Source organism: Salminus brasiliensis, chromosome 17, assembly GCF_030463535.1.
Source record: "Salminus brasiliensis chromosome 17, fSalBra1.hap2, whole genome shotgun sequence".
NCBI lineage: Eukaryota > Metazoa > Chordata > Actinopteri > Characiformes > Bryconidae > Salminus > Salminus brasiliensis.
In genome coordinates, this window is record NC_132894.1 from 27,557,780 (window position 1) to 27,573,883 (window position 16,104).

A 16,104-nucleotide genomic window follows, 5' to 3' on the forward strand; every position below is an offset into this window, starting at 1 on the left:
TTTATTTATTTATTTATTTATTCATTTATTTATTAATTATTTTAAATCACGAACCACTACCCACAATAAGACAGAGAGATAAATAGACCTGTTCAAAAACCTTAAATCATTTTTTGGTTTTGGTTAACTAATGGTTAACTAATGATACTTATAAATGGATTTTCTTGTAATATCGTTTACTATATATTCATGTGCTCTAACACTAAAGTTTCATAGTCAAAATAAGTTAGATGGCTGCAGGTAATTCAGTCAGAGTGGAAAACTGAACCATGCGTCCATGACTGACATAACAGCTTTATGCCTTTATACCTTTTTGGGATAATGTATTTCTCTGTACTTAAATCAATCCAGTTTAATCTATCCATCATTTATTTAACGTCAGCATCAACAGAGCAGCCTATTGTACAAGATACAAAGAAAGGTTCTGAAAGGGAACCTGTAGTAAAATTTGTGAAGCACCAAATAAATATGCTTTAAATTGTGTCCAGACACTACAGAATACTTCCCCATTCCCATTTTGTCTGGGTCATTCTTGTGCTTTCTGGATCTCCAGATTGGGGTTCCATATGTTCACTAAGTTATGGATCCCATTGAATTTGATTCACGACTTGACTTCCTACTTTCTGTCGATGAACTTCAACTTCACTTTGCATTGTCTTAACCTTTTTTCTACACTTCTTGTCCATTTGATCAGCTTTAAACACCTCACTCACCTCACTGCTGGACTGAGAACAGTCCACCAACCAGAAACATCCAGACATGAAGTACTTATGAATGACGGACACAAACTGTGCAGCAACACATGAGCTTTTGTCTCTGATTTTACATCTGCAAGGTGGACCAACTGAAAAGGAGTGTTTAAAAACTCCAGCAGCACACTCTAACACACCACCACCAGCATCACTGCAGTGCTGAGAATCGCCCACCACCCAAATAATACCAGCTCTGTGGAGGTCCTGTGGGGTCCTGATCATTAAAGAACAGGATGAAAGGAGGCCAACAAAGTATGCAGAAAACCAGACGAACAACAGTCTGGAATTACAGAACTATACAGTGCTCCTATATGGACAGTGAGTGTAGAAACAAGGATGTGGTTTTAATGTTACGGCTAATCAATCAATGTATAATCTTGCTGCTTTGCAAGGTACTTCAGTACTTTTTTAAGCACCACCAAGTCATTTAATATTACTTACAGGATCAGGACCATGCCTGTCTATTTCACTAGCTTCCACAGCTATCGGTGGCATACAGAAGATGTGCAACTGTTCCATGATATTACAGATGACTAATTAAGTGTGCATGGAATGGCTATGGATTGTGATTGGTTGGCACATGTGTTTTGAATAATGTTTAATAACTGGTGGTTGGTGTGGCGCAACAGATAATACCACTACCTGCCGGTGAGCTATTACACTTCCTTGGGCAAGACTCCTAACACTGCATTGGCCCACATCTGTAATACGAGTAACCTTGTAAGTCGCTCTGGATAAGAGTGTCAGCTAAATGTCGTAAATGTAAATGTAAATAACTACCTCCATTTACCAAGACGTACCATTTTATATATATTTTTATATATCAGATCATCAGGTTTACTAAGTGCTCTGCCAAACCATGTTTGCGCCAGTGTGGCGGTCATACAGTGCACAGAGCTGATTTTAATTTAGCTGCTCCTCAGCAGAGACGAGGATCTATTCAGGCTTAATGACAAAAGAGCAAAAAGTAAAGTATAGCAAGAAAAAAATCTTTTCATTAAAGTGAAATTAATAACACTTTGTGAAGAGCTGGCCAGGACAATAGGGCTTAATAAGACTTTCGAGGCTACATTTTTGCAAGAGAGGGATAAGGGGGGGGCCACAAAAAAATGAATCATCATTATATGCTTAAAGCCACCTTCCAAGATTAACATTTCTGTTATATACGTGATTAGGTTTTCCATTCTCCAGAAAATACCTCTAGGTTAGAAATGAAATGCAATCTACTTACATAAGAGGAAAGTCCAAGAAAAGGTTCCTAAAACTGATAAAACAATTTAAAGGCAGAGAGAAAGACCCTTCCAACACGTTTCCAAGACGTGGTAGCCCACCAAAACTGCCACCATTAGAGTCTAAAAACCCACAGGTGTCTCTATCCATCCTCCCACTGTGAATAGACAACACTGTTAGAGAATGTGAAGCTGATCTAGAAGCTCTTACTGAGGAAAAAGGAACAGACAAATGAAAACATTCACCCTGGAATCCAGACTTGAACATCATTGAATGTGTCAGGGAGTACTTGGATGGTGAAAAGCCAAACCCTCTTACCTGCTCCTGAAAATGAATAGTTTTACCTTGATGGTTTTTCTGAGTGGAAAAATGAGTGCTCCAACTTTTACACAGCAGCACATATGACTTGTGGGTAACACTAGCTACGGGTCTGGTGCTGCCCCTATTTTAGGTCTATTGGGTGTTGAGTAATTTAGGTGCATGTTTGGTTTCAGTTCAGAGTTCATAATAGTGTGGTTATTACTTTAATTAATTAAATGAATCAGGCACACCATTTGTGTCTGTGCACATTCTGTCCGCAGTGCAAGTTATGACCAGAGACGCAGCCGTGGTTCATTTTCTTCCACTGTATTCAAAAGAAATGTACAGCTTCTTATAAATCTAGTCAAATCAAAATATATCAGACAGCCAAGAAGATGTACACAAAGTGTTCACACAAAGCAAAGAAATGTTGTGGTGGCATGAGGGGACAATGACTTATTTACATGATAACATTAGGTGGGAATGTCTGATTTATTTTAATAGTCAACGGCTGACCAGAGACTCTAATCTGCCAGTAGATTACACTTACTGAAGTGATCACAAAGCACGGAAATCTCAGTTCGCTCCAGTCATGCATTAATTACACTGTGCTCAAGACATACTGCCAATAATGTACACAGGGTGCAATTACATGAAAGAAGAGGTTACTTAACAAGTTTACATAACAAGACATTCATTCAACCACCCGGCCATGTAAAAAGCATTGAAAGTAAGAAAGAAAAAAAGCTGCATGGGCTGGAAAAGGACAATGAATAAAACGACAAAATAAAATTTGTCGTTACAAAACAAAATGAACACCTCTGCATACATACAGGACAATGTTACTACAATAGGGGAAGGCATTACATCAGGACGTGACACCTAACAGACTGTATTCTACTGAGGCTTAGAGGCTAAAGGGCAAACACTACAATTTAGAGATGAAAAACGTATAATGCATAGAATATTCGGCATATGAAATATATAGACTTTGTGGACTGCTTACCAGTTCAAGTATTAAACACACAACCACAAATCAGTTTCTCCAACAAATAAATTATTGTAATACTCTTCATTACATCTCCATAAACATATGTAAAAATACAAAAGGACCAAGTGTTAGGACCATTTTTAACATCTTGAAGTACCATGCTATATGAATCAATGTAAGAACAAAGACTATAATGTAAATGTAAGCGACTTTTATTTGGACCCCTACTTATACCCTTTCGTATGCTGCTTGGGTTGCAAATTGTTAAATGGTGCTGGGGAACCCTCTTGATTTGTTATTTTTTTCCCTTAAACTTTAGTTTCTCTGTAATAGACCTCTGAAGTTGTGCATCATTCTGTAGTCATGCCCATATCAGGAGCTTCAAGTTCTAAGCTTGATGAATGGGAATGCTTCCCATGCCTCCTGGTAAACACAAACCCAGTCTACACCTAGTCACTGCATGCAGCTTGAGTATCAGAATTATATCTGCATCAGGCCAAGCCACGTAAAAATTGAAGCGTAAACACAGCCGAGACAGGTCTGACACATATTTGAGTAATTGCTGTGCAATGAGCGAATCTGCATATTCTGTCCCACACCAGAGACTCATTTGACCAGCGCTGCTCAATCCTGGTCCTGGAGATCTACCACTCTGCAGAGTTTAGCTCCACCCCAAATCTAACACACCTGATTCAGATAATAAAGCCTTTAGGAGCAACTGAACATTAGAGTCAGCTGTGTTGGATCTGAACTCTTCAGGGTGTTAGATCTCCAGGACCAGGATTGAGCAGCCCTGCATTTGACTATCATGTGGCTAAAATCCTATCAGCATACAATCCAGATACTAGTCACATGAAGTGACCAGGCATAAGCTGGGTCATTAACCTCAGAGTTACGAGACTGTCAACAAAGTCTGAAATCAGAAGCTGTCTACTAACCTTTATCTTATCACTGTCAAAAAACACCAGCTACTTCAAATGTGCTGTAAGCTATTTGGGGTATTTTGTTGAGGTTGATAGTCTTCTGATTTCATTTCAGGCACCCAAGTGCAAGCTGACATGACATGTATCGGGTTTGGAACAACGTTTACCACAAGGCACATCAGTAGGAACTTCAACTACAGAATGACACCATCACAGCTTGAGTGGTCTATGGCACTTGAAGTGCTTCTTGTTTAATTACATTGCCTTATGTTCAGCTGAAGGTAGCTTCAGCATTTGTACTGTGTAGTCTCAACCTAATTTTAATCTGCTACATCTGTAGCATACAATATATTACCATAGACAATTTCCATGGTATTTAGTCATGGAACAAAAAACCTGTTGACTTGAGAGACACCCTCATATACAGCACAGAGCTCTGAAGCACCTGCCCACTGTTTACCATTATAAAATGTGTTTTGAGTAAACAGGTTTCCTGCTCTTTTACTAAATACAGAGAAAATTATTGCTGGTGTAAACTGACAGTATGCTCTAGGTGCACCAGACCGAGATTATGTCAAAAACGCTAATTAGGCATTACTTACAAAAGGCTGACCAACAAAATTTTCCACATGTCCTCATAAGGCTGAAATCCTAAACTATGTACTAGAATCTCTTGTAGAGAGATTACATGTATTACACGTAGCTGAAAAGTGAGCACTAACAGAAGGTAGCACACAAGGCATAGTGTAAACCACATTCAGATTCAGTGCTGTGTATGCAAGTGTGAGTGTGAGAGGAGCATCCTGCTCTAATCCTAACTAATACAGATTGAGACAAAGGGGGGAAAAACTGACGAAAGAATAATCCTGCGATTCGTCAAGCTCCCTGCTGGCGTAAGAAGGGAAATGAGGGTCATTCTGTGCATCCAGTGTGATGGCATGGGGCGGGACTGGACAGAAAAGTCAAGGCCTCCAGACGAAAGAGAGAAAGAAAAAACAAAACAAAAAACAAGTCATCCTGGCCTGGGTCTTCCGAAACCATCGAGACACAACCAATTAACGTTTGATGATAGTTTGATAGTATAGTGTGTACCTCTATGAACACTAACAGTAAACGCTATGCTATGCTTTTGCATACAGTTTTGGTAATCCAGGCCCTGGCGAGTAGTGCTCAAGATTTGTGCTCTAGCATGTAATAACGGTACATGATGCCCACAACAGCAGCCGCTACAGCCGGAATCAACCAGGTGGTCCATGAGCTGAACAAAGGAAACAAACAACCCAATCAGAACTCAGTGCCAATTGATAGTCATTACAGTTTCAAATATATAGATCTGCAGAAAAACACAATCTCACCTGGACTCTTTTGAAGTTGTGATGTAAACTTCCTGATGAAAGAAAGACATAACATAAGGGATCAGGCATCAGACTCACTTTACTGGCCAAGGAGTGGCATATGTTCAAAGAATTTCTTGGAAAAATTCAAGCCAAAGTCACTTTAATGAACGTGTGTTACAACTACACCCACATCACACTCTGAATTCCTTTCAAGACAACGGCTGCAGCATGGTTCCTAAGTCATAAACGATTTCCTTACCTTCTTAGCCTCCTTTTTTCTGTCATTCTAGAATGAAAAAAGACCACATGCTTTTGTTAAATAATTACAAAATCAATGCACTTGTGTTCAAACATTCAATACGCTTACATTGTTCACAAATTCTTTTAGAAGTTAATAATACACTAAAATGCAATAAGCTTTAACATGTCCAACCGGTCACAAATGCCTGACTGCAATTATTTAGGTTATTAGGTTTAATATATTTACAAACACAGCAACACAGCTAACAGACTGTGAAAAGGGTGCAGACTAGTCAGCTGGGTTGAAGCAAATACATGTAAATGCAAGAAAGCAGAAAAGCTCCTTATTCATACCAACAAATCTGTATACTTTAGACAAAGCAGGCCTTTCAAATTGTAAATGACTGCAATGCTTAATAAAGCAACACCCCCCCCCCCTAACCATCCCCTTCATTCTCTATACTCAAGTAAATCTTGCTTTCATCTGTCCCAAGAATCATGCTTCAGAATCAAGTCTTCCAACAGGTTTTCTTTCTGTGCTAAAGTGTTACCAGTGTTAGCATTTTAAAGAAAACCCTCAGTATTTACAATCATAGAGGTATCTCTAGGTTGTACACTTTGGCAATGACATGCCTACCTCCTCAAGAGTAGTCTTGACCTGTGTGGATGTTGTGACGGGGCTTTGTGTCAGCAAGAAGAGAATTCTGTTTAATTTGATTGTCTACCAGGCCTTTTGGTGTCATATTGCATGATCGCTCATTAGCAAGGCAAGCTTCAGTTCCCAATTCTTTCTTGTCATGAACAGACTAGAATGCACTTGAACTTGATTTGCTCTGCAAATCCACATTTTGGTCGTCAGCGTGTTGTTTGTCATATTCACTTTTGTGTTCTGCTTCGAACAAGATTTGTTCAGCCGCCGTTTGATGCTCATTTGTTTGGTTTGTAACCTTGACAACTGCGCTTTGATTGGTTAACCTAAATGTAACACATCCGTACAGCACAGAAAATCAAGCAGGGTCTGATTGAAAAGATTACACAGCCTCACAATCCATCCGTTTCGGTGTGAAAGACACTATTAACATGAGTGTTCGGCCTCAGTGTGAAGAAGCTTTAATAATGTCTCCTTCATTTGCATTTACACCTCTGCGGACCAGATATTGAGAGTTTCCCACGAACAGCTACCAAATGCAAATCTACATTTGGAATCAGTACCAGACCTGCCATCACCTCAATCTGTCATGAAATAACACCTGGCCATGAAAGTACTTCTAGGGAGTAGTGTGTTGTAATAAGTACTTCACATTATGCTCAACTGTACCTTGAGACTGTCAAGATTATCATTTCCCTAAAACTGAAGAAAAACAATACCATGTGCAGCTCTCCAATATAGTACTGCTGCAGCATCTCTCTTGCGTCTGTGGAATGCCCAACATCTTCAAAGCTCTCCGTTGCGTCTGCACCTGCTTGTTCCAGAAGCACTTCTTCACCTCCCGGATGCTGTGAAAAACAGCAGATTCAGGTGAACTGGAGATCCCATCAGAACACATCCTGCTGCTGCTGCTTTAAACCCTGCCCACATGGGAGCAGCAACCTAACCAATCGTCTTGGCTTTTTAGTCAACAATATATTGACTAAGTAAACCCAGTGAGGTAAAGTACACAGCAGCTTGAATTTCATAACACGTCCATGAGCTACGTTCTCTAATAACCTTTCATTAATCATTCTCACAGCAATATTTTCTTCCTGTGCTTGAGCATTACCAGTGGTTTGCAAAGTTACATACACCTTCCATATTTACATTCATAAAGGCTTTTCTTTACCAAGAAAATGATTTTGTTGTCCACATGGTTTTTCAGGCCTTTTGCTGTTGCTAAGCTCGCCAGTACATTAATTTATATATTGATTGATTGATTGGTTGACTGAAGACTGCAGCAACCTAATTGTTGGTTTGCTTACTCCAAAATTGATCACATTTTGCTCATAGGTTTCTTTTATTTCTTTCAGCCTAATTACAGGCCCCTGTACCTGCATCGACACCTCTTTGGATTGCTTATTGGGAGGTAAACACTGCACTACATGTTCACTTAGACCTGAGCTAGCTAAGTTCTCTGACAACCTTTAATTCCTACAGCAGTGTAGAAAGCAGTCCTTAGCAGCAACCTTGAATAGCACCCAAATCTTGATACTTGGCACATTTAACAACCTTTCCCCGAAATATCTATTAACAGGCACACAGTTTATTCCCAACACTGCCTCTAATTTAAGCCAACAGCTGCTTTAAAGCTCAAACCACTGGCCAGACAGAAAAACTTAGCTAGCTAGCTACTATTATGAGCTCCTTGTTTATTTCAGAATTCACACACATACAGTGCTAGATCTCAGCGACTGCATGTCTTTATTAAACTAGCTGGAGGCTCCATCTAATCTCCAATCACCATCTGAGTAGCATTTAGGTTAGCCACTTAAGCTAATTCTTTTACTGGTTAAAAAAAATAGGTAGCTAAGTAGCTACAGGTCTAGCTATGTCACCTTTAGCACATACTGGTTAAGTAACCAGTCTAAGTGAAGACAGCTGTGTAAGCGAAGTCAGAGTCCAGGCCGCACTTCATACTGCCTGCTAGCTAGCTGGCTGGCTGGCTGGCTGGCTAGTAGCGAATCGCACTACTAGCTAGCTAGTATTAGCCAACTAGCACTAGCGCTAGCTAGCTAACTGTGCTTTATTTAAAGAAGCTGCAGCAAAACAAGACCCAGATCTGAAACTTTACTGTTAGTCGAGGCGTTTGGTTATAAAGCATGAACTATCGCGGCGTTTAAACCCCCTACCTTCAGCCACAAGATCACCTTACCTCTTCTAGGAAACTCGTAATGTCATAAACTTTGTCGTGGATGATGAGCCATGTGTCTTTGCTCATGTTGTGCGCCTGAACCTCCTCGAGTGTGTAATACTTAACATCGCTTACAGCCTCAGATATGTGATTTACACCTTCTCTGTCTTTACTTTGATCGTTCGTCTTTCCCGATCGATCTGTTTCTTCGCCCATTCTGGCTCAGCTTCAGCGGCTCCTGCCCACTCAGTCTAACTAGCTTCTGCTATCGCGGACACCTCCACTAGCCGAGCTCGGGCACTGGGTAGCCCTGCTGCGCTCGAGCGGAGTGGTTCGGTGGAACCTGCCGCGAGAAAGCGTCCAATCAGATCACAGAGCGTCACTGCGCGACCAACGTTTGCCGCTGCACACAGCCAATAGAGAGAGTCCGTTCATGCGACGTGTCCAATCAGAGACAACGGCTGGTGATCATGAGACCATAGCAGGGACGTGTGTGAATGGATCTCCATGGTTAGCAGTGTTTCAAAATTGGAGCCTGACTTTGTTATTACTCGATTCCAGACATATGCAGACCCTGTTTAACATAACCTGGCAGTAACTGAGGAGCTGGGATTTTCGGGGGAAAGTATGTAGACATTTCAATTAAGAAAATGCAAGGTATTTCTAAGTAGCCTATATGACACCTTAAACTGTAGTAATTGGCCAGATTTACTGTACACCCTTATAGACGGGGTTCTGTAAGGGATCATTAGTAAAAAAGCAATGGTTATATATAGAACATTTTTATGTGTACAGCATCTCCACCTCTCCATAATGGAAAAACAGCTTCTATGGTCTTATTCAAAAGTTTGGGCAACCCTGGCAAATGACATGTTTTTGATTTTAAAGTGTAAACAAGTTCTCATTCCCCACAGAGAACACACGTGTGCAAAATCTGAAGCATAATATTTGGTTAGTAGCTTGATTAAACAAAAAGTGGTTTGTGCAAAAGTAATGGCACATTAAATCTGTGTTACACACATTTTACCAGGTGTGCCCAAACATTTGCATAAGACGGTCTATAGCAAGTCAGAATTATTTTTGATACTATCTAAAACCCTTTCATTCATAAGGGTGTATAGATATAACAGGGATTTCTGTAATGTTATATATTCTTTAGTGTTCATAAGGGCTTCCCCCTCAGTTAACCACTCAACACTCCAAGATTTTCTGTGACACACAAGCAAAATAAATAACATATGTCTTTTCTCGTGCTTATAGTTTAGGCTGCATTACTGCTCACACTTCAGTCACTGGCATGCTTAAATATCCCAAACTGAACAGCTTTGGCTCAGATCCCTTTTGTTTTTCCATGGGGGTTAACAGTGACACCCTTCCACGATCAAATGTCTGAATATCTTACACTGAAATCTAGTGTTCTGGCCTCCGAAAGTACTGGTGGAGATAAGAGAGTGTGCCTTATGGACAGAGTTGATAGGCAACAGCAGCGAGGCCCTAAACAGGGGGGAGGAACTGAGTTTAGTTCCCTGCTGTAAAACATCTACTAAACCTGCCAAATAATAGGTGAATCACAAAGCTGTGTGGGACCAGAGAGCCTCACCCCTGCTCTAAAATGACTCACAAGTAAAACAGATAGGGATTAGGCCTAGTCCTGAACAACACAGGATTTTAAATAGAAAATCCCAAGTGAAAGGTTCATATAGTTCATAATTAGAGTTAAGCCCTGTCAGTGAAACCGACCCTTGATGTCTAAAGTCCTGTAAGGTATTTTCTTCTCCAAAAGGACAGAAGATGGCACTGTGAGCACACTTTTAAAACATAGATATTCAATTGGAAATGAGACGTAGTGATACAGGGTTATTTTGCTGATTCTTTGACCCTGTTTAAATGAGAATAATACATTGTTGTTCTTATATATTTTTATGTTTAATGATTTCTATTTTCCTGGATGTTTTCAGATACCAATACCTGTACTACTCTATTCAAGTATGTGAAGAGAGGCACTTTTCATCAGTGCCATTTTAGTCGTGATGGTTGATGGCAGTGTTTGTACTGCTTTGTGTTGGGTAACCCATTCGTCTCACTTCTCTCACCTGCCATTGTATTTTGTATTTTAGAAAGAAATCCAAAAAGCGAGCAAGAGAGTTTATAAACCTTTGCCTCCTACACTGCCATACACCCACCTGCTACATATTATGTAGGCCCCCTTCATCCCACCAAAACAGCTCAAACCCGTTGCAGTATGGACATGTGATACATATGACACAAAGACGTTAACAGCAACACCATTTAAGTCCTGTAAGTTGAGAGGTGGGGCCTTCAAGGATCCCATCAATGAGCCCTGGGTGCCCAAGACCCTGTCACTAGTTCCACCCTTCTGGCAGCACTTTTGGTAGGTACTGACCACTGCATACTGGGACACTGCAGAGAAACTAAAATGCACTTACCCAGTCATTATATATATATATATATATATATATATATATATATATATATATATATATATATTCACATCACCTGTCAGTGAATGTTAATGTTATGGCTGATCAGTATATGTTGGACTGTATCAGAAGTACCACTGCAGAATAGTTTTTTTACCTGATTATTTTCTGCTTCTGCTCAAGCTGTTTTTGGAATGGTATGTCGCACCATTGTTATTTACTAAAGTAGCCGCTGGAGTACAGGTTTAGACTACTCCACCCACATTCAGCTGCAGAAAGCAATAGTTAGTATCTGTGCAAGAGAAGGAAATCCATTAATATCCATGACACACTGCCACCCTCGCTAATTACCTTCACCAAGAAAGAAGCTGGCACCTCAGAACACCACCAAAGGTGACACAATCTGAGCAATTACAAACCTTCTTGTATGCTCAGGCAAGCGTAAACGTCTGTCATTCTGCAGCCACAATATACCTGGCCACCAAACCTAACACATTTCTTGCTACATTTTTTTTTTAAGTATTTGTTCACAGTTCAAACTCAGTTAATTCAGTACAACTCTATGCTGTTTGCACCAACCTGATACAGAAAAAAATATCAACAGAAAAATATCTGCATCAAAATAAATATAATAAGTAATTTGTAGTTTTGATTATAAAGAGGAACAACAAATGTCAGCATAATAAACCTAAACTGTCAAGCAAACAATTAGTTAATTGACTTTGAAAACCTAAACATGAGCATCATGTGCTGGGAAATTTTATTTAAATTTCTATGGTATATTTTCATAATCTGTTAGTAGATTTTAAAGAAACATAAAAACATACATAAAAATGTTACAAACGATGTGTACATAGATACTTTAAATAGGGCTATGCTACAGCTACACTATTTGGACAAAAGTATTGGGACACCTACACATCACACCTACAAGAGCTTTAATAACATCCAATTCTAAATCCATTGGCATTAATATGAAGTTGGTCCCCCCTTTGCAGCTCTAACAGCCGTTTTGGAATTTGGAAGTTTTTGAGTCGGCAGAGCATTGGCGGGGTTTATGCACTTTGTGCCTCAGCACTCTGCGACCACACTCTGTAACTTTATGTGGTCTGCCACTTCATGGCTGAGTTGCTGTGTTTCCTTAATGCTTCCACTTTTCAATAAGAGCACTCACAGCTGCTAGTGGAATATCTAGGAGGATGCAATGGTGGAATCCTATTACAGAACCACGCTACAATTCAGCAAGTTCTTTAGAATCACCAACTCTTTCACTAATGTGTAGAACGGCAGACTGTATGGCAAGGTGCTTGATTTTATACACCTATGGCAATGGGACCTAATAAAACACCTGACTTGAGTGATTAAGAGGTGTGTCCCAATACTTTTGTCCATGTAGTGTATGAATGATTCTTGGAATGAAGAATTCAGTAATGAAAAAACAAACTTTTTCAATAGCATCATACTAAGTGAACTCTACAAACGTTTGTGCTGAGAATCCCAGGAGATCAGTAGTTCTAGAAATACACAAACCAGCCCATCTGGCAGCCGAGATCACATTCTGTCCCCATTCTGCTAAATGAATAAGTAGGTGTACCAGTGTTACTAATAAAGTGTGTCACATTTTATCCTATGTTAGTTTTTTTATCCTATATTAGTTTGTGCCCCACTCACAATGTTTGGCATTTGAACATGGACAGTTCCACCCACTCACTCACATAGAGCTTCCATCATGATTTGATGTAGGCTATGCTTTGATGTAGGCTATGTGTGATTTTTCTTTATTAATAGCTGATGACTTTATCATGTCACACATTTCTCCCCCTATTCAGACTGTTCGTTCTGTTTTCACCAAACCCAGCTACGCACAGCCTCTCAGCAGCATTGAGGAACGGCCCTGTTCACCCACAGCTGGACCGCCACTCCAACAAACATAAGTCTTTATTTTTGATGACACTAATCTAATTTTATGCGCTCATCAAGCTTAATTTAGAATGGCTGGAAAAAAAGACAGACCTCCCATTCGTCTAATAAGGGCGGAAGGATGGAGCATTCACACCCAGTGTTTGACACAAAGCCCGAGTCGCTTGGCTGAGCAGGTGCAATAAATAAACCGGCAGTGTTCTCAATGTTCGAAAGCATGAAACGATGAAAAAGACACTGAAAAATTGAACTTCAGAAACTATTGCACTAATACACTGCTGAACCAACTAGGACACGTCAGCTATTCAGTTAGAGTTTACTTTACTAGATTTAGATACACTATTTATAAACTTGTCTTCAATGTTTCAGAGTTCAGCCATGTAGCTCCTCTGCTGCGTTCTCTTTACAGGCTTCCTATAGCCGCATCAGATTCAAAACCCTGACCCTTGCCTTTTAAGCCAAGAAACCCTTCATACTTGATGGCAGTGGTCAAAAGCCGATCTATACCAAGAGCCCTTCAAGCATCAAGTATGGCTCAGCTTGACCCGCCATCCCTAGAACCGAAGTGGTGTAAAGAACTTCCTCTGGATATCTGAACAGTAGAGTTGCTCGCTGTCTTCAATTGCAGACTGAAGACCCATCTCTTCCGAGAGTACTTGTAGTAAGTGTAGTGTCTAGTATTGTGGTCTCCATGTTGGCTTTTGTATTCAGTAGTATCTAAGCTTAGAGGTATCTTTCGGATCCTAGTCTATACAAACCAACTAAGGGCATTTACTAAGTAAACAATGTAAATGTATATCTAAAAGGATCTAGTAATTGTAATCAGTAAATTCTTCCCACCTTAAGATGCATACATTGCTGGCACACAGTAAGGAAAAGTACTGTTGATAGAATGGACACTATGACCCTAAGCTCAACATGCCCAAAACCAAGTTTCAGCTAGAAAGGTAAAAAGCTTCACAGCATTGGGCTGTGAAGCAGTGGGGCTGCTTTCTGCAAAGCGATGGAGCTCCATCCAGTACCTTTGGGATGAGCTGGAGTCGAGCAATTAAAGTTGGGCCTGTTCAATCCACACAGCAATGTTTTATCATCCAGAGTAAACTCTTCCCATAAACATAGAGGTTTGAATCTGCAGCCAAGAGTTAGAGAGAGCACAGTTGGCCTTGCTCTCTCAGGGGTGGGTGTGTCTGGTAGCTGTTGTATCGAAGCTGGGGAGCCACGCTTTCCTTTGAGTGCCTGGCCTAGCAATGCTGCATCAGTGGCAGTTCGAAAAGAGGCGGTGTCTGTCTTCATACATTTTTTTAAGCTAGTCCTCACCCTTCTAGTGTTGGAGGTATTGCTATTGCAGCAAAGGGGTGACAAACTCCAAATGAATACCCATGATTCAGCAAGCAGATCTCTGATTGACATAAAAGGAACCATAGAATTTTCTGAAGAAGGAAAGCATTCTTAGCATTCTAATATTTTGAATATACCATCCACTCTTATATATGAAAACCCCACCAGTTTAGCCGTGGCTATTTGGATAAACTTTGTCAGGTGTCTTATAGTCCACAATGCTTTTTCGAGTTAGGCACAATACAGGACAGTCAATTGTCACAAGTGGATATAAGCTCTTAAACATTTGGTTCATGTATCTCTGCATGATCTGAGTTCCTCTATTAAATCTCTCTATTTAATCTGCACTACCTATGTTGGTATTGTAAAACAGAGTTCTGTACTGCAGTAATTTGCATACCGGGAACTAATTCCAACAGTTCCCTGTGCCAATATTGGCACATTTACCCCCCAGAAATCAACCTTATTCTGCTCTGTCGTCAAAAGGTGGGGTTATACGTAGGAATGAAGCGATTGACAGCCTTGACTGGAAAAGACAGTCCACAGGACCCACATTGCGCCCTTTCTGTTCATTACATGGAGTAGCTGAGTTGGATACCCAGTTTCCACTAAATCCACTTTGCTTTACCTCTGGTCTCTACTGTTGCAGATTTAACAACATGGTGGACCATTTTGGCTTCATTTCTATAAAAGGCATGGAACCATGGAAGGGCATGAAACCACAGCGCCTGCATTTTCTACCATTTTCTACAGTCAGTGGTACAACATATGTGGCAAATAAGGATGGATAGAACTGACTTGAGTTAAACTCATGCAGTGATTTAGATTAAATGCACCATGATGTGCTTCACCACCAGAAGACACAATATACAAGCTTTGTCCTATCATACTTACCTTTAACTTGGAAAAGGCATTTACTGCATCTCACAATGCTTCTAATCCCAAACACATTCAATGATGTTGAGGTCTACACTGGTCAGACCATTGTTCTGAGAACATCAGCAGCTTCAGCAGTTTGATATGCAAAAATGTTTTTTCACAATGGAAGGATGGACAGAAGTCCCCTTCTGTATATAAGTGCATTGTCTTCAGGAAAGTGAATAACTTGTAATTCATAGCTGCTTTGACTGGAATAGAAATCAATTAAGGGTGGCCTCTGACTTTTGAACAGTATTGTTCATGTAACGTAGGCTCTTTTCTTTGGGATCTTCATGTGAATGCCTTGCACTAAGCATCTAGTGACACTAATCTAATAGTGCACAGTTATACTTGATGTCTTTGCCATGCTTGGTCGAATAAAAGACAGACCACCCACTCTCCTGGTAATGTAAGGAAGGAAGGAGTGTTCATGACCAGCATTTGACACAGAGCAACAATGAGCAAGGGCAATAAAGCGGATGTGTACTATTTTGTAAATTGGAAGGGTGAAAAAAGGTTCAATCAGATAATCTGACTTTATGTAGACTGCTTCACTGTTCTTCCCTTCAGGCTTTAACATACATACATATTAATAACTCTGGAATATTTAAAGCAGACTGTGTCCATGAGCAGAATCCCTCACTATTTTCATTAAACTGTAATGTTGAGTGTCTGCAGTTTTCTTTTGTTTAGTGAGATATTCAAAATCATTAGATACTGACTCAAGGCTAAGACTTTGTAGTAGGCATATCCGAGTCAACACAGAGACCAGGACTGGGCAAGATCGAGTCAAATCAGGGACCAGAAGTGGATGAGACCCAGTCAAGACCAAGGCCATGAGTGAACAAGACTAAGTTAAAGCCCAAGGTCAGGAATGACCGAGACAGAG

The 16,104-nt window shown here is 40.2% G+C and overlaps 1 protein-coding gene across 1 annotated transcript; it reads right to left on the minus strand.

The window, feature by feature from the left end:
* Positions 1 to 2,760: 2,760 nt before the first annotated feature.
* Positions 2,761 to 8,908, minus strand: cyb5b (cytochrome b5 type B). Its single transcript, XM_072661205.1, has 5 exons — positions 8,620 to 8,908; positions 7,142 to 7,270; positions 5,793 to 5,819; positions 5,552 to 5,583; positions 2,761 to 5,454 (listed from the first exon to the last, which is right to left on the minus strand). Exons 1-5 carry the CDS (start codon positions 8,812 to 8,814, stop codon positions 5,367 to 5,369), a joined length of 471 nt encoding a protein of 156 aa, XP_072517306.1. The 5' UTR covers positions 8,815 to 8,908; the 3' UTR covers positions 2,761 to 5,366.
* Positions 8,909 to 16,104: the final 7,196 nt, after the last annotated feature.